Consider the following 17,662-nt stretch of genomic DNA (forward strand, 5'->3'; position numbering starts at 1 on the left):
CCAGTATAACCCGTTGAACCTAGTGTCCCTGCTTGGCAGACTATTGCAAAAATGGCCTTAAGATCTCATCATTTACATAGAAGTACTAGTATAGACCATCAAACCTAATGGATTTTGCAATCTTCTGGAATACACAGATCAGAACCACAGCCTATAGTTGAACGCAATTCTTTTACATGTTCTAATAAAGCCTTGACACAGAGAAAGCTTGAAGAAAGTAATTATGGGGAAAAAGGTTGGCTAGCGACTGAAGTTTAACTAGTACCCTGAATCAACCCCACCATCCTGGCAAGGAACACTTCTATATATTTGTATTATGTTTGCAACATGCTCTTTCAGTTTCAAGTGCAGCGTTGATTTTTTTGGGTAACAAGCACACGAAATGATCCTGTTGATAAAGGTGGTGAAATTCAAACTTAGAACCTTTATCTGCTCTGAAATCATCTTAAATATGAATTGTCTTATCCAAAAGCACAATTTTTTGTATTTATTTATTTTACTTCTGAAAATTAATGCTCATCAATCATCATAACTTGACCATTATCATTATAAATGGGTTCTGTGTCATTCATTTACTATTTACCAACTAACTCATCAGCAAGTTTACCAATAACATTTGTTCCTCAATCAAAAAGCTAATGAACAAAGGATTTGTTTGCTCAACCAGATATGATACCAAGGGAGAAAGTTTCACGAAAAATATACTATGTGCTTTCATTTTTAACTTTTTGATCAGCACAACTCTGCTAGTGCAATCAAAACACTACCAGCAACCTCTTCCCAAGAGAACCACTAAAATCCAACACTTCCTGATGAGGTTCTGCACTTCTGCTAGACATTTTTGTTGGTGAAGCGAGGAAAAACTTGTGAAAAGGCCACAGATGCATCATTTTGTGAGTTTGAAAGTTAAATGCTTGCAAAATAAGTTTAGGTGGGAAGGTGCACAGTGTCAAAAGTTCATCTGCCATAGAGCCTTTTTTTATAATGGTGGTGTCCGGACAACTAGCATGCACCTTGACTATCACACTAGTATTTGCTACCTCGCACTAGCACATGTACCAGATAACTCTGCCTATCAAGGGTTAGGTAAATGGGAAAAAATCACCTAGTGTTTTCATCGCTCATAAAGCCTTTTGATTCTTTTAAGAAAGTCTCTACTGTGTCATCTCACTTCCATTTATCCAAGGCACCAATCATGTTGTTGCACTCTTTGCATGTCTCGATGCGATGTGTTTTCCCATCCTTTACACTTACATAGGGAAGTAAATCAAAATCGGAAGAAGAAAAAATCAGAAGTCAGAAAATCAAATAATTCCATAACTTCCATAAAGATCAATTATTATTGACTAAATTCCACAAATGGGAGGAACATAGAAAGAAGGATCAGATACAACAATGTTGTGCACAGCTAGTGCTTACACGGTTTTTCGATACTGAGCTTTTGAGCCTTCTGCATTATGATGGGCAGCCTTTCACTAATAATGCTTGGATCACTATACGCAGCACAATCAGAAGGATATCCTTTCTGCAAAAATTAAGAAGATTTGTAAAGGAATTCCAAAAAACAAACTAAAAGTAAGTTAAAGTAAATACGATCCAACACCAGACCAGACTAATCCTTACATTCCCAATATAGGAAGTGCTAACTAGATACAAATTTTGGAATCTTTTCAGCCAGCATTTTGTTATGCCTTTCAAAGTGAAGAATCTGTTTACTGCTTGAGGCAATTGTAGGACCAGGAAATAAGGAAGGATCTTCTGGAATACAGTTATCATGTGTGTTGGGTTTTGTGGTGCAGAAGAAATTCCAGATGTTTTGAACTTTGAAGGGAAAGCTGTTTCCATACAGCAGCTAAAAATTAAAATACAAATAACTTCGGTTTTTGGTGCAATATACAGGATGTGAAGGATGGTAAAACTTGTTTACTTGATCAATTTTATTTTTTTTGAAGGACAGAACAGCATGTTAGATTTTATTGACTCATTGCAGGAATAGGAATTTGTATAGGAGAGAACCCTTCTTTTTGTTTTTCGATAGGGGTTCTCAGTGATTTCGTAGCAGCACTATCTTAGTGCATTGCTGTTTATATTTATAATATCTTTAGTTACCATTTATTAAAAAAAAAAATAGATGCACAGTGAACGTCCAAAGTAATGAATTTTCTGAAAACAGGTATACAAGAAGAAAGATCTGCTTCATCTTCACTTAATTAGACCAACTAAAGTGAACTATCTCAAAATCCTTACCATTGAAGTCATATATAGAGAGAATGTAATGCCATGTAAATAGTGCAGGCATTAGTTTCAAGGAATTTTTACATTCATTTGTCAAGGTTATTTTGAGATTTTGGTCAAAGGAAGCCCAACTACTTTTATTTGACTTTTCCTATCTTATTTCTTTCTTTTTGCCTATGTGCACTTGACCATAGGGCATCTATTATAGCGGTTTGGCCGTCTCTAGACATATAATTGAGTCCTAGTAAAATTGATCTTACAGTTGTCTAGTTACAACTTAGTACCCTGATATTCTAAGGCAACAAGAGGTTTTAATCTTCAAGACTTGTGCTTCTTGTTATTAGTTGTAATTGAGACTTGAATTGTACTGGTCTGGTTATGAAGAAGATTATGATTTGAAAATGTGGGGCGTATAGATAGATTTCAACCCATAAGAGGGTGAAGAGGACTGCCCACCTTCCCACCCCTTTTCTCCCCCTTGCTTTTCTCTTTCTTTGTTTCCTGCGTTTCTTGTCACTGCATTAGGATCTGGTTTCTTCATCTCACTACAGAAGCAATCTTATTCCAAATCCTATTCTGTTCATTATGAAAATCCTCCCTGAAGCCTGCCAACTATTCTGCTTTAAGTAACTAATTTCTGCACCACAGTTTCCTGTATCAGTGCTGCATCAACAACCCTTTAGGGATTGTGAAACATACCAATCAGTCTATAAAAGGAGTAGATGAATGACTTCTCCCTAAAAATACAAAGATAAAGTAACATCGAGATTGCCTGCTCAAACAGTGAATAAAATGGTCTCTACTATGCCAAACAACTTATAATGTCTATGTTATAGAACATATTAGGGAGGCACCAGAAGTGACAGACAACGCAGATAGCAAAAACAACTACTTTGAAATCAAGAACAAATGTTAGCAACTATGGAAATCTAGGGTCATCATCATAGACAGATCAATAGGTCTATATAGAAGCGGGAGGGGTGGGGAGGTCTCCCTGGTACTATTCTTTATCTTTTTTATAAGTAGGTCTCCCTGGTACATGTATGGAGATGATATTGAACTTACAGAAGACAGGGCTTGAAATGTGGCTTCTCTCCAGCAGCTTTCTCGAAGAATAACTGATTTCATATGCCCCTCAAATAAACAATGTAAACGGGTGTCTCTTAGCCTCATAAGCACTCCATCAACTCTAAGCTGTGTAATGCATTCAACCATAAGTAAAAGAGATTAAGAAACAATTACTCGGGCGCAACAAATTGTTTATGTAGAAAATTTTCCAACAGAGCCACTCACCCAGAAACGCAACAATAAGAACCAACCACTTGGCATGACCCTCTAGAAATACACAGAAGCCGTTCATCAGTGAATTGGAAGTCGGACAAATTGATATGACTTAATAAGAACCAGAATAACATTACCACTTTCACGGTTAATAGTGAGATTCCATTATCAGCAAGTTCATCCTCATATAAGATGATCTGTTGAATGAAAAAATGAAATCAACTTGGGTGCTAGAAAGGTAACACAGGTAGAAAATGGATAACATTACTCAGTTAAATGACCCTGAAATCATCAAATTCTGATTCACCAACCTCATCATAAAAGAGAATAGGTTCTTTTGATGCCAGTGCAACCAAATCAATTTTGTCAATGCAATCCTCCCAATGAAGACTACAGCTGCTTTCATTCGATAACCCTCTTACACACTATTATACAAAAGTAACAAGAATAGTTCAAAAAACACTTGAGTTTGACAGCAAAGGATCAATAACTAAAGGAAAAGATAGAAGAAGGGATATAAATAAAAATGTTCCCATTCAGATAAATTATTTTTCCAAGTGATCAGCGATTATTGCTAAGGTGTAACTCAAAATGCAACATTTGAGTCACTGACCGGAGGATAAGGACAAAATAGCTGATGAAACAGCCTAACCAAGGTAGCAAGCATTAAACCAGCTGGAATATTAACTTTAACAATCTAGAAAGTGTGAGTGAATAATAAAATGTCTACAAACTTTAATAAGTATTACTCCAATGATATAAGATTCAGACCTCGGCATTCCTTTCGACAGTTTCACTTCCATTATAAGGTGTGGTGAATGTATAGTCATAGTCAAGCACCACCTGTTGCAAAGGTTTACTGCAAACACACATAAATAAAATGAGAGATACAGAGAGAGAGAGTCAGGAAAAGAAAAGAAAGGCAATGAAGAAAGCCTTCTGTCAGACGACTTTCACTATGGATATCAAAATCCATTTCTGAAGGGAAAAGTAAGAAATGAATACCAAGTAAAAGGCATGATCTGCTTTAAAGTATATGAGCTCTAGTTTGTCTAAGTCCTGTACCAGAATCATCCAATAGTCATCAACATTCATTCAGGTCAGCAGCTAAAGTAAAGGATCACCATCATCCATGACATTTTTTTTGGTAATCCAATGTTGTAAGAAATTGGACATGCTCCTAGATCTTGTTATTAGAAGTTACCGACATTCTAGGAGAAAAGAATGAAGAACAGCTTTCAAACAGTTGCTGGCTGTTCTTTAAAAAAATTATTTAATTATTTGTATCTGTTTTTTTTTTTTCTTTTACAGCTTCAGCCTTTCAAATGTACCAAGAACCATTCATGCAACTTGCAAGTACCAAAAATGTACCAAATAAAGCCTTCATACGGTTATTTTCTTTACACATCTTTTATTAGTGGTTCTTTGGGATATTTGGTCACATAGCTGAAAAGTTTCCTCGTTATTTGCCAGTTTAAAAGGTTTTAACTTCTAAAAGAAGCTCCATTTTAACTTATGAAGTGTTGTTTGTTGAGATGGTATTTTTCGCAGAGTCTACTGGTTTAGCTAAGGCCTGAAAGCTGATCCCAGTCAGATTCAATCTATTTGACTGGCCGAAATTTATGGCTGTGTTGGATGTTTGAAGCTTTTGAGTTAGCAGCATTGCCTGGGAGACAGATTTGCAATTCAGCAGTATACTGAACTCTATCACGGGGTTATAGAAGGGATCAACCTTCCAATTGATGAAAAAGATCTATCACCAAACTGTGGTGCTAGCACCAGCTGACAAAACTAATATAAACTCTACCACCATACACTGGTGCTGGCACCAGCTGACAAAACATCCTCTTTCAGGGAGTAATGCTTCTACGTAAATACTGAAATTAATCGGAAAGATAGTAATACCTTCTGAATTTCCATTTTGCAGCTGCTGGAACTTCAACTGGTGGTAATGCCTCGTGCTTCCAACCAACTAGAGCATCTAATGCATTAAAGTGAATTTTTGTGCCAGTATTCACATGTTTAAGCACCAAAGAATTGTCCCCAAATACCATCTCTGGCAAGTGAGAGGTCTGAAGTTCTTCTTCCCATCTGTATGCATTTCAAGCCATTTAGGGAGGAATTAGACCCTTTCAAGATATCAAAGAGATAAGTGTGCTTTCCTAGAAGAGGATATGAATTATTATATGCAAAAACATAAAAGTCCACAAAGAAAAATGTCCAATATAGCAAATGCATGGCAATCTTTCTTCATGGGGTTAGGGAGAGTTTAATATTTAGGGATACTTCTTCACAGGTCATATGTCACATGCAGGACGGACTACGACAAACATTCTCTGAACCAAATTGCACAAGAACCCTCATCAATATGCAGCACTCAACCTAAAATTTGCAGGGATAGCATACACTAAGATGAGAATCATTAAAACCTCAGGCCTGAGTGATGAATCATTGAAATTCAGCATCATGAGGATTTTCCAAGGCGGTGCAAAAGATTGACGCAATATGAAATTGCATAACAATTCACATCCAAATAGCTGTTGTGGATTAGAACAGTTCAGATTAGAGGAAAATGCTGTAACTCTAATTTTGTAGGAGCAGAAGTCTTATTTCATGTTTCACATCCTAACCATCAAGCCCTACATGCCTACCGTAGCCTTTATGACTTTCTGTTACCGCGTAGTTAATCAATCAATTACGCAGCAATCCAAACAATTTTAAATTGTTTAAACATGAAACAAACAAGTTGCAGCCACGAAAACAAATAAGCGCTTAATTGAATTGTACATATATAAAAGGGTAAAAGAGTACTGTTGAAGCTGAAGAGAAGTGAGAATGGAACGCTTCCGAGACTCAATCTCCCAGCCGTGAATACGGAGTCCAGTCCGTCCGTCCGGTAGAGGCTCAGCTCCGGCAGCCTTTAGCTCTCTCTCATCACTCTCCCACTCCATGTTCCGATCGTCTGGCAGAGTACTTTACCGTTTGGTTTAGAAAATTTTTTAAGTAACAGTTTCTCCAAAAAAGGACAAATTGTGTATCCAAATATAGATGTTCACGAAAATAACAAAGAAGTCAAAATGCAAATATTTCTGAAAATAGTTCTCTGGTTAAAAGCTAACCTGAATTAGCCCCCAAAAAAAAAAAAAGGCCAGCTTGAAAAGTCACTTGATAATTGGATTTGGATGCAGTTGAATATAATTACAGGGTTAGACAAAATAATTATTTAATTGGTAGAGAGAGAATTAGGTATAATTAGAATTGTGAGTAATTCCATGATCACTTTTAAATTTCCTTATTTTAATTAGTTTTGTAATTTATTTTTTCTTTTTATTAAAAAAATCTACTCTGAATATATTTCTCCTTCATTTTGTTTTCTTCTCATTTCTCAACCTTCTCGTCATTCCAGGTAATCACCGATATATTTCTTATTTTCTCTTTTCAACTTAGCTACATTATTATTCTAGTTTTTAAAACTATACCTATATACTGAGTTATATTATTTAAGTAGGATTTCTCTGTTGAAGGAAGTTGGGAATCATTTGGGCATAATAAATACCAACATTACTAATACACCTTATTCATCACTACTTTTATACACCCTACCAAACGAAGTAATGATGTGTTACATTACTACTAACCCTCCCTGGGATATACTGTCGCAAGTACGAGCTGTAAAACTCACTAGCAATTCAGCTCTTAACAAATGATACTTGTCGGATTAGACGCTTCACCAAAATGGAGCGCAATTCAACTCAACTGAAATAGGTTCATCTTTACTGACAGTTACACAACGGAAGGACGATGAAAACGAAATAAATAAGAAGAAAGATACATTTTAATCTGCAAAACGTACAACACCATACCATGTCTACTGTACGATTGAGACATAAATGTAAAGCATGATTGAAATTTAAATACCATCTAGTCCCTGCTAGATCCACAGCTTTAATAACTGGTAACTACTAAGAACAAAATTCAGCTCATCTCCCGGACTCTCCATAATGCATATTCACTCAAGTTTAGATTGACGGGAGGACTCCACATGACTCTGTACTGCAAAGTTCCGCCTTCAACTAGCTAACGTTTCAATCTTTAACCATTCACCAATATCAGAAAACTTCCAGGTTAGATTATATTCCATTCCGAGTATTCGTACATTCCAGAATTTGGCACTTCCACTATTCAGTCTTGTTTCTGCAACCTGCTACTTCTACGGACGTTCTGAGAATTCGGGGTATCAACCTTCACCGTCGGCTTCTTACGAGTCTTACTTTGGGGAGTGTCATCCGGTACTTGATCTGTTGTATTATCGTTCTGAGAATTTGCGGTACCAACTTTTGCCTTCTGCTTCTTGGAAGTCTTATTGCGGGGAGTGTCCTCTGATCCTTGATTTGTCGTATAAACTTTTTTAGTTGGTTCACTAGATTTTTTTCCATTGGCGTCCTGTATCAACAAATCTTCTTCACTCTTATCTATTGCATGACCTTTTTCTCCATTAAGACATTGCTTTGGTTGTTCCAATTTCCCAACCCCATTGCAGGAAGCAATGATGCTATTAGATTCAGCTCCAAGTGGTTCTCCAATTATCTGCGATTTGGATGGAGATTCTTTCGACACTTTCTGACTCATAATTGTGTTCCAGTGAGGAGAATGACGATGGCAATGACGAGCATTTTCAAACCATTTACTGACCTGTATATTTAATGAAAAGAAAAAACTAACTAAGAAGGGAAAATGGGCAGCCACAAAGCAATAAAGAAGACACAAGTGACAAAAAAGAGGATGCAGCTGAAAGTAACATATGCCAGGGAGAGCTTATTAAAACCTGGTAAGCTGTTAGCCCTAATTCTTTACCCAACTTCTCCTTTGCGTCACGGTCAGGATACTGATTGTCCTTGAAGGATTCGTACAGTCTCTGAAACCCAAAAAAGCATTAAACTGAAGTGAGGAAATGCATGAAAACTAACAAAGGATATTCTTCTAGTAAACTAGAAAATTACATGTCAATCCCAAACTAGTTGGACCTGCCATACGAATCCTATGTAACCATTATGTTCTTTTCAGTCACATTTCATTCAAAAACTAATCAATTTGTCTCTTCAAGCAATCTTTTTTTAAAAAAAAAATACATGATTAGAGAAGCCACAATACCATACAACAATTTGAAAAAAAAAAACTTTCAGAAGGCATCACCATATTAGGCAAGCACAGCTATAAACAAGTCCTCTTCTCTTTTTGGGGGCAGCTAAAGAGTAAATAAGATTTGCTTGAAAGCTAATGAAGTTAGTTTTTCATATCCATTGTACACTATTTCTTCAAGGATGACATAAGTATGATCTCCTCCTACCTTCAATAGGTATTGTTTTTAATTTCATTGGAAAGTAAGATGCCGACCCCACTTGTAGGATTTCTCGGGGTATGTTGTTATTGTTGTTGTTGGAAAGTAAGATATCACTGGAACTATAAACACTGATCAAATTATGTAAACTGTTGGAACCAGGGTAAAGCCCACAAATACCTTGGTGGCGACTTCTCCATGTGTTTTTCTTTTACCACTTGAAGGAGATTCGGAGGTACCTGCGCCTCCAACTTTGAGTTTCTCAGAGATTCCACTATCAGAAGCACGTCCACTCCCTTTTTGTTTCCCACTTTGATGCTTGATATCCGCAGGAGTCGAACTAGGAGAAGCCATAGCACCTTTGGCATTTCTCAACTTTCTCACCTTGGGTAAAGGACCATCATCATAATCTTCATCACTAGACTCAGAAGATCCATTTCCATATGTTTCCTTCATACACCAATGAATCCGAGCACATTAATCCAATCAGGTGGAAGGAAAAAGATAAGGAGTCACATTGAAGAACACAAAAGCATACATGATTGATGAATATATGACATGCAGAAACGTACCATTTAAATGAAACAAATCATTTTTCAATATAATAGATCTTAGATTATGTTAATACAATGTAGAAAAATAGTATGTCCCATTGCAGACGAGCTTTCCTCAAATCCTCACATAAAAATAGCAGTTAAGCCTTCACAATTTTAAAATCCATGTTAAGTGCAAGCTTGATATTTCAACTTGGTTGTGCCAGAGTAACTGTCCATCAACTCCACCAGCTGAACCACACATCATATGAAAGTTACAAGCCATGGTTTTGGGAAAAGAATCCCATTCTTTCCAGTAGATGACCTTTATATCACGTGACCAACTCAGGAAGATATCAATCAACGAAGGTTGGCTACTGAGACAGTAAGAACATACCTCAGTAACCTAAACACTAGTCATGCAGCTCTTTAAGAGAAACAACATTCTCTGCTATAATGTTAAGAGCTTGACAGCTTGTACAACTTAAGCACCTATTATAAGAACTTACTCAGATGTTAGAATTCAATTTGAATGTTTTAGATAAGAGCTTATGTTGCTTTTCCCTCAAAACCTTTTTGTACTAAAATTAAGTGACCCAGTTCTTGTATATGCGCCATGTACAATCTGATATTCTAAACTTCAAGCCACAGAAAGTGATTACAATACCCAATCACAAAGAGACAAAATATGACTCCCAACAAAAGGGTGTTGTGTTTTTGTTCCCACTGATCTCCCACTATCCTAGTCCATAGATAATAGGCTCTCATGACAAATTTTATACTGATGAAATCAGGACAAAACCAGAAAATTATGTTAATGTGATTATGTGAATGATCAGTCAATGCTAGAGAAGTTGCATCTAGAAAAAATCGAGGAACTAACCCAAACAGGAACTGAATCTTTGTGCTAAAGAAAAACCGTAGTAATATTGAATAAGATAATCTCATAAACGATGACAGAAATAAACTGGTCAAGCAAAACTGGCATGACCAATGGCACAGGAGTTTCCATGTGTTCTTCTAATAAATATGGATATTCTACATGGAGTACGCCAGTAAATTTCATACTCCGAATCTAAACAGTTAAGAGATTTTGACCAAGGCAAGAGCATGCCAAGAGGGATGAAAGGTACTAAATTAGTTATATACATAAATATTACTCTAGATAATTAGAAAGCATATATGTTGATATTTATACGAACATAAATAATTATAAATAAAAAATAGAAGCTTACATCGTGCAGCTTTTTGTAGTCCAACCTCTCTATGTGCCTTCTGGCAGAGACAAGAGGGCTATCAGACTGCATAAGATAAGACAACTCATCCTTCAGCGAATTTCCTTTAGCTTTGCCAACTTTAGCTTTTTCCTCTTGGGAAGCAGAGTTTGGCATACTGTTATCTACTGAACTGGAAACCCCTTGTTCATCACCTCGCAACCTATTAGTATCAACTATCAAACTAAAATCCTCAGAGTCGGACGTAAAATCAGAACTTGAACTTTCTGTTTTAACCGGCTCATCCTTATCTGGATCATCAGGATTAAAGTCATCATCTTCCGAGTCTTCAGAAGAAAGCCCCAAGATCTCATCATCTTTAGGAGAGGCTTCTGCCAAGTCTTCAGATGCAGAGTAAAAATCAGATTCATCAGAACTCGACTCATCTTCCGAAACATTTTTTCCTACATCTGGAGTTTCAGGGTTGTAGTCATCATCCTCCGAGTCATCTGATGGAAGACCAGAAATATCATCCAGCTTTTCCCCAGAGGCAGCAGCAGCAGCTTCCTTGGGATATACTTTCTACACATGTTAGAAGAAGACACTTAGGAACAACACTTGAGATCATAACAATCAGAAAAACTAACTGCTGATTATCAGGAAAGAATGATCTAGACAACCTCCCAGCTGTCAGTGACGGAAAGATCTGTTCCTTGAAGATCATTAAGCAAGTCAATGCAGTCTACTTTGCAATCACAGCCAGGACAAAGCCAGCCTTCATCATCAGGTGGAACTGTGAGCATAGCAAGGAACAACAGAACCACGAGAGTAAAGAAGTCATTTGACACTATATAAAACAAAAGCTATCAGAAAAACTATCAAAAGGATAACTGAACATTACTGTCTTCTTTTAACAGAGGTGGCTCCACACACAACTGGTGAAATCCACGCTCACAAGCGCCATCACAGAGAATAATATCATTATCAGCTGGCAGATCCATAGAGCCACACTTCGCACAGAATATCTGCAGAAGAATAAAGATGCCTGAGTAATCCAGTTATCACATCATAGCACCGTGAACACACCTAAAATTATAGCAGCCAACAAGCATATCCTACATCTTCACTGTCAATCTCCCCTTCATTGTCAAATAAAGATGCTGGAAGCCTCCCTTCAGCAAGTAATGTATCAAGGCGTTGAAACAAATCTCTTATTTTCAATTTGTAACGAAAAATATGAGTCTTGGCTCGTTGTAGCTCCTTCTCCAGCTTTATCTTTTCTAAGCTGCAAGAATGTCGACACCATAAAACCCAACAATGACTTTGAAAAGAATGTTCCCAAAATTTTAAAATAAACAGAAAATACAGCAAAAGTGAGCTAACCAAAGAAAAAATAACTACCAGACCTGAATACTTTCTATTATATAATTTTCTAACAGGACAGATAATTTTAGGCTAGGTTAAGCAGGCAACTGCAGTTAATGGTTCAGGTAAAAGAGCAGATAATTTTATAAAAATAAAAACAATGCACTAGGCATATGAACATATTCTCCCCGCCTTATGAATGTGACACGACGGGGTAAAAGAGAATCAGCTTATTTAGGCAATAAAATCTAGTAGGTGCTAAACCCATTGCCCTTAGACTATGACAGATGTCAGCAAAGCACAATACAAGTAAGTCTACAGGGTTAGTATGCTTACACCTGCTTCCTCCTAGTAAAGAGCAAGTAATTAGACCATCATATCACAGCAACACTAGTAATGCAATACATGAACAGCTTGAAAGTACCCCTCCCCAACTACTTTTTTTGTTTTTGAATAGTCAGTACCTCCCAGTGTACTTCAAAATCATACATCAACAGAACGATTATGCAAAATTACCAACAAAAAAAATTATGTAATTAGACCATCATATCAAAGCAACACTAATAATGCAATACATGAACAGCTTGAAAGTACCCCTCCCCGACTACTTTTTTTGTTTTTGAATAGTCAGTACCTCCCAGTGTACTTCAAAATCATACATCAACAGAACGATTATGCAAAATTACCAACAAAAAAAAAACATTGATATCCTGCAATGAGCTTTAAGAGCTTTTTTTTCTTTTTTGATAAGGTAAATGATTTTATTGATATAGGGGAAGGTCAGTATACAGGCATTAACCTATAATAATTTAGAGTAACATCTCTCGGTTCAATGAACTAAAGTAACTATGCCTTTGTTCCATCAATATCAATCTTTTATACTGTTCACAATTCACAAATAGGAAATATTGATTTAAGCTAAAAGCTGCTATGAGTGGTCAAGTATTTGCAAGTAAAAAAAAACTGTGTACTACAATAAAGCTGCAACAAGTTATAGAAGATTTGCCTTTTCCAACCTTCATTAAGCATTCATCAATTAAAGTCCCACATATTTTACTAAATAACAATTCTGATAGAAGGTAACAAACCTTTGTCCTTTCCAGCCTTCACCGGAGTAAGCTTCAATCAAGGTTTGCTCATATGTTATTCTTTGTAATAAGTACCTCAGATGGCCCCTTATTCTTGTGAATTCATTTACAGCTATATGTTTACTGTGTTTTTTCTTTCTCCTTTTTCTTTTCTTTTCCTCGGTAGCATCATGAGTTACCACAGTATTATTTGCCTCAGAAGCTCCAGACTTCTCCTTCAACTTCGAACGTAGAAGTCTAGTACTGCTAATAGGGGATCCTGAAATAGATTTTCGTTTTCTAGGCTGACCAGGTGTTTTCTCTTGATATTCTGATTGATTAAGATTTTGAACTGCGTTTTCACATGCTTCTCCTGATTTGTCAACACCGAGATTTTCAGACATATTACCTACTGATGCTGTGCAATGGCCCCCACCAGCTGTTCTTGACACCTTTTCAGGTGACACTGATGTGTTTCCAAGAGTTGACATCTCAGATTGATCTTCTAGCTGAGGTCTCGTCTCTTCCTGATTGGCATTACCAAAAATGTCTTCACAAGACAGTTATCCTACATGTAAGTCCTACTATACCTGCTTTTCCACTAGTTTCTTCTCTTCATTTTCATCTTAATGACCTCTAGACTCAAGTTCTAAGTTCCTGCAGAGATGAATATATTCAATGATACAAGATCACTAGAAATTCATTCTCCCAATTCTCACAAAGACCAAGGGGATAAATTTCTTATACTCCAAACTGAAAAATCCAATATTGCTTCTCTGACAAGAACAAAAAGAGAGGCATGAGCACATATTTATCAAATCAAGTTGCAGTTATTAAAAAAAAAAAAAGGTATACTTAATTGCACCAAATACTTAAATGTGAGAGATAAAAAAAATAGAAATGTTCATCCAATTATGCACTTAAAATAATGAGGATTAATGTTTGAAACAATATTAGTTAACATTTCGTTGCTGGCATTTTCTCTAATGTGTACATCATTGTGTCACATACTACAGAAGCACTATTAAATACTTATCTACTTTTGGCTTAACTTCATAAATGCAACTGAGCCAAAGAAGAACAGGGGCTAACTGATCTCCTTTTGAGTACTGAGGATATGAAGCACAAATAGATAAACCCATCACTCGGCACCTTCATGCTTTCAACTAGTGGGGGGGGGGCAAAAAAATTATCCAAATACACTAGTCCTCCTTCTATAATTTAATATACATAAAGTCCTTGGAATTGGTAGTTAGTCCATAAATTGTCAAATTTAAAAATAAAAATGTGTAACTTATTATTTACTTACCAAAAGACTACTACTCAGGAACAACAATACAATTGGAGATCATTGAAGCCCTGCTTGGCATCCCTAATTTTTTTACTTAATATACTATTTCTTTTGTGCAAAACAAAAGTCCCTAATAGCAAACAGCCATCCAATTCCCCCAGGTACAGGGGAGCAGACACCACTCTCAGCCTGCCCAGTACGAATCGAACCTGCGTTTTGTCCCTTACCAGACCAGGTGCGCAAAAAGACTCGATGAGCAGTGTTTCATCATCTTGATAGCACAAGGGTGCAACATTAGATACGGAAGAAAGAAGATAATAATATTTTCCAGAAAGCTCTAACAATAAAAGAGCATTTTCATGGAATGGCTCCCACATGCCACATGAGACCTGAAAAGAAGCTGTGAACCAAGGGAAAGTAAAATTTGCAAGCTTGACAGCTTTTTGTAAAAAAGTTTATTTCATCTATAATCTACTCGAATTGAGCATAGAGCCGCACTGAGTTCCAACGCCCTTTTGGCGGACTGGATGAGTACACTGATCTGGAAAACAAAACTAGTAGTTTATTTTTTTGATAATCGTGGTGTCCGGGCCAACTTGAGTGCACCTCGACTAATTTCACGGATACATGTCACCTTCCACAACAACAGGTACTAAGTAACTCTGTCTACCAAGGCTAGGACGGCTAGAACATACAGGAAGAAATCACCTAGTGTCTAGAATTTGAACATGAGACCTCATGGTTCTCAACCACTTCATTGACCACTAGGGTACACCCTTGGGTGCACACAAACCTATTAGTTTCTGGAAGAAATATTGATATAAATGATTTTCCTAGCAGGGACTACAAAAGCATACTTTCCTCAACAGTTTGTCCCAAATAATGTCCACTTCCCTAAATAAAACTAAACAGGATATACCATTAATTAAATGGTAGAAAGGTGGCCCCCTATACTCTTCATAATAGATTTTATTTCTTTATTCATAGAAATTACTACCCATACATCTTCTGAATTATATGATATATAAACTTGCTAACATTCATGTCAATCATCCTGTGAAGTCAAAATAGGACATCAAGACAGAATAAGAATAGAACTCGAAATTGATTACATGTTCAAGAAGTAAAAAGAGGATCATAATTTTAACTTAATGAATGTACACATATTTCCACTAAATTGCATTTCATAGATTTGAATGGAATAGGAAGCTAGATCATGGTTTATAGTTCTACAAATAAACAATAAAAGAATATCATTGGTTCTTTCTATTTTCTGAAATTTTTGTTTGATAATAGCATAACTGTGAAAGACATATGTATCTATTTTAGTAAGACATTTGTTTTGTAACTTACATCATACTTTGCAGCATTAGAGAGTCATAACCTATAGATTTGAGTGTTATACAAATCATTTATTCACTTATCTCCTACCCAAAGGGTAAGAAAGTCACTCTTTTTTTCTTTTTCTTGAACCTATTTGCTTATCTATCCAAACCTTTGTCTTTAGAAACAAATCTGTAAAAAAGAGACAGACCAAAGCTTGAGTTGCAATTATACACAATATCCAATAGCCAATTCAGATTTAAAGCTCATCTGACGAAAGGGTGTTCAAGAAAACCCTATGCATCCCTAAAGCTTTTACTTGAGCATTCAAAACTAAATGGACAAGCCAAAATTCAGCCACTGTGAGATTTTATAAAAAAAAAACAAGAAACACAAAAACCAACAGTAGAATATATAAATCAATCTAGTTGCAAATGCATGAATTTAGTGTAATATGGAAAATGTATCAAGTTTCCCCTTTTCTTGTTTCTACCCACATTTAGGCAAGCAATGCTTGCAATAGGTTAAAGAAGGAAAATGGAACCTTAAAATACTTTCAAGATTTCAAGATTAACATTTGTTTGCAGATAAAGAAATCTACAGAAAAGAGTTTGAATCAAGATTGCAAGGTTTGTTTTTGGAACTTACATCATACTTTGCAGCACTGGAGAGTCATACCCTATAGATTTGAGTGTTACACAAATTATTTATTCACTTATCTCCTAACCAAAGGGTAAAGGTCTCTTTTCTTTCTTTTTCTTGAACTTATTTGCTTATCTATCCAAACCTTTGTCTTTAGAAACTAATCTGTAAGAAAGAGACGGACCAAAGCTTGAGTTGCAATAATACACCATATCCAACAGCCAATTCAGATTTAAAGCTCATCTGACTAAAGGATGTTCAAGAAAACCCATGCATCCCTAAAGCTTTAACTTGAGCATTCAGAACTAAGTAGACAAGCCAAAATTTAGCCCCTTTGAAATTAAAAAAAAGACAAGAAACACTAAAACCAACAGTAGAATAAATAAATAAATAAAATCTAGTTGCAAATGCATGAATTTAGTGTCAAATGGAAAATATATCAAGTTTCCCCTTTTTCTTGTTTCTACCACAATTAGGCAAATGGGGGTTTGAAAAAGGGAAAACGGAACCTTAAACTACTTTCAAGATTTACCTTTGTTTGCAGATAAAGAAATCGACAGACAACGAGAGTTTGAATCAAGAATCTGGGAAACTAGGGCTTCAAAGTGAATTGTGTATTTTGGGGGAAAGAGTGAGTGAGTGGATGAGAGTATGAAAAGTAGGAAGAATGGCTGGTAGATAATTGGTGTTAACGAGGCTTTCTCTCTAAACCGATGAAAGATGAAAGCTCGTCGGTGCAGTTTTTGGTTCCCTTGAAATGAGGGTGCGGGCGGGGTGGTATTTTTCAAGCAATAGAATAGAATTTAACACTCACTTTGGTTCACTTTTGCCGCGCCGCCATTGTTTCCCTCTATTTCGCCTCACACCCTTGGATCATTCCAGATGTGACGCCTTATTTATGGGCTTAAACTTGATCCAACTCTCTTATATAAAGTTTTCTATTGGGCCCAAACGGAAAATTTTGCATGGCCCAAAGTGCACGAATCACCTCTAGACCAAAAAAGGAAAAAAACTTGAAGGCAGTATACTATGTGACAACATTAATGATTATCAATCAATTATTATTGCACATAAAATATTTACCTTAAAAATATTTTTTAATACTCTTCCATCCATTTTTACGTGTTCATTATTAAAAAAAGTTATCCAATAATATTTATCCAATTTTAAAAGTCAAAGACACAATTTATTTTTTGTGTATATTTTACCCTTAATATTAAATATTATTATATATTTAATACATTTCCCAAAATATTAAATTCACCCATATTATTTAGAGGTATTAGAGTATTTCTTAAAATGTTTATTAAGTTGATAGTGGACAACTATTATTAGATAAAAGGAATATATATTGATATACTTGAAATAGGTCT

The 17,662-nt window shown here is 36.0% G+C and overlaps 2 protein-coding genes across 5 annotated transcripts; both read right to left on the reverse strand.

The window, feature by feature from the left end:
- Nucleotides 1–566: 566 nt before the first annotated feature.
- LOC125853589 (TIP41-like protein) lies at nucleotides 567–6,609 on the reverse strand. Of its 2 annotated transcripts, XM_049533306.1 has the most exons (9): nucleotides 6,328–6,609; nucleotides 5,422–5,607; nucleotides 4,288–4,375; nucleotides 3,828–3,941; nucleotides 3,654–3,713; nucleotides 3,529–3,570; nucleotides 3,301–3,429; nucleotides 1,420–1,525; nucleotides 567–1,249 (listed from the first exon to the last, which is right to left on the reverse strand). In XM_049533306.1, the coding sequence occupies exons 1-9, from the start codon at nucleotides 6,465–6,467 to the stop codon at nucleotides 1,245–1,247; spliced, it is 870 nt and encodes a 289-aa protein (XP_049389263.1). In that variant the 5' UTR covers nucleotides 6,468–6,609; the 3' UTR covers nucleotides 567–1,244. The 2 variants fall into 2 exon arrangements, with proteins under 2 accessions (XP_049389263.1, XP_049389261.1); XM_049533304.1 differs by lacking the exon at nucleotides 567–1,249 and having other exon boundaries at nucleotides 1,297–1,525; nucleotides 6,328–6,607.
- A 704-nt stretch (nucleotides 6,610–7,313) lies between these two features.
- LOC125874055 (pathogenesis-related homeodomain protein) lies at nucleotides 7,314–17,157 on the reverse strand. Of its 3 annotated transcripts, XM_049554871.1 has the most exons (10): nucleotides 16,848–17,157; nucleotides 16,223–16,244; nucleotides 13,055–13,809; nucleotides 11,721–11,886; nucleotides 11,503–11,626; nucleotides 11,282–11,394; nucleotides 10,623–11,183; nucleotides 9,035–9,304; nucleotides 8,342–8,431; nucleotides 7,314–8,208 (listed from the first exon to the last, which is right to left on the reverse strand). In XM_049554871.1, exons 3-10 carry the CDS (start codon nucleotides 13,522–13,524, stop codon nucleotides 7,699–7,701), a joined length of 2,304 nt encoding a protein of 767 aa, XP_049410828.1. In that variant the 5' UTR covers nucleotides 13,525–13,809; nucleotides 16,223–16,244; nucleotides 16,848–17,157; the 3' UTR covers nucleotides 7,314–7,698. The 3 variants fall into 3 exon arrangements, with proteins under 3 accessions (XP_049410828.1, XP_049410836.1, XP_049410821.1); XM_049554879.1 differs by lacking the exon at nucleotides 16,223–16,244 and having other exon boundaries at nucleotides 13,055–13,690; nucleotides 16,822–17,157; XM_049554864.1 differs by lacking the exon at nucleotides 16,223–16,244 and having other exon boundaries at nucleotides 16,822–17,157.
- Nucleotides 17,158–17,662: the final 505 nt, after the last annotated feature.

Source organism: Solanum stenotomum, chromosome 1 (genome assembly GCF_019186545.1).
Source record: "Solanum stenotomum isolate F172 chromosome 1, ASM1918654v1, whole genome shotgun sequence".
Taxonomy (NCBI): domain Eukaryota; kingdom Viridiplantae; phylum Streptophyta; class Magnoliopsida; order Solanales; family Solanaceae; genus Solanum; species Solanum stenotomum.

What these genes read in the sequence shown, in the direction of transcription:
- LOC125853589 (XM_049533304.1), bottom strand. Translation starts at nt 6,467, where the DNA reads ATGGAGTGGGAGAGTGATGAGAGAGAGCTAAAGGCTGCCGGAGCTGAG. An exon ending in ACTTCTCTTCAGCTTCAACA is followed by an intron (nt 5,608 to 6,327) that starts GTACTCTTTTAC and finishes AAATGCATACAG; the next exon opens with ATGGGAAGAAGAACTTCAGA. An exon ending in GCAAAATGGAAATTCAGAAG is followed by an intron (nt 4,376 to 5,421) that starts GTATTACTATCT and finishes GTGTGTTTGCAG; the next exon opens with TAAACCTTTGCAACAGGTGG.
- LOC125874055 (XM_049554871.1), bottom strand. Translation starts at nt 13,524, where the DNA reads ATGTCAACTCTTGGAAACACATCAGTGTCACCTGAAAAGGTGTCAAGA. An exon ending in GAAGGCTGGAAAGGACAAAG is followed by an intron (nt 11,887 to 13,054) that starts GTTTGTTACCTT and finishes ACATTCTTGCAG; the next exon opens with CTTAGAAAAGATAAAGCTGG. An exon ending in ACCTCTGTTAAAAGAAGACA is followed by an intron (nt 11,395 to 11,502) that starts GTAATGTTCAGT and finishes CTATGCTCACAG; the next exon opens with TTCCACCTGATGATGAAGGC.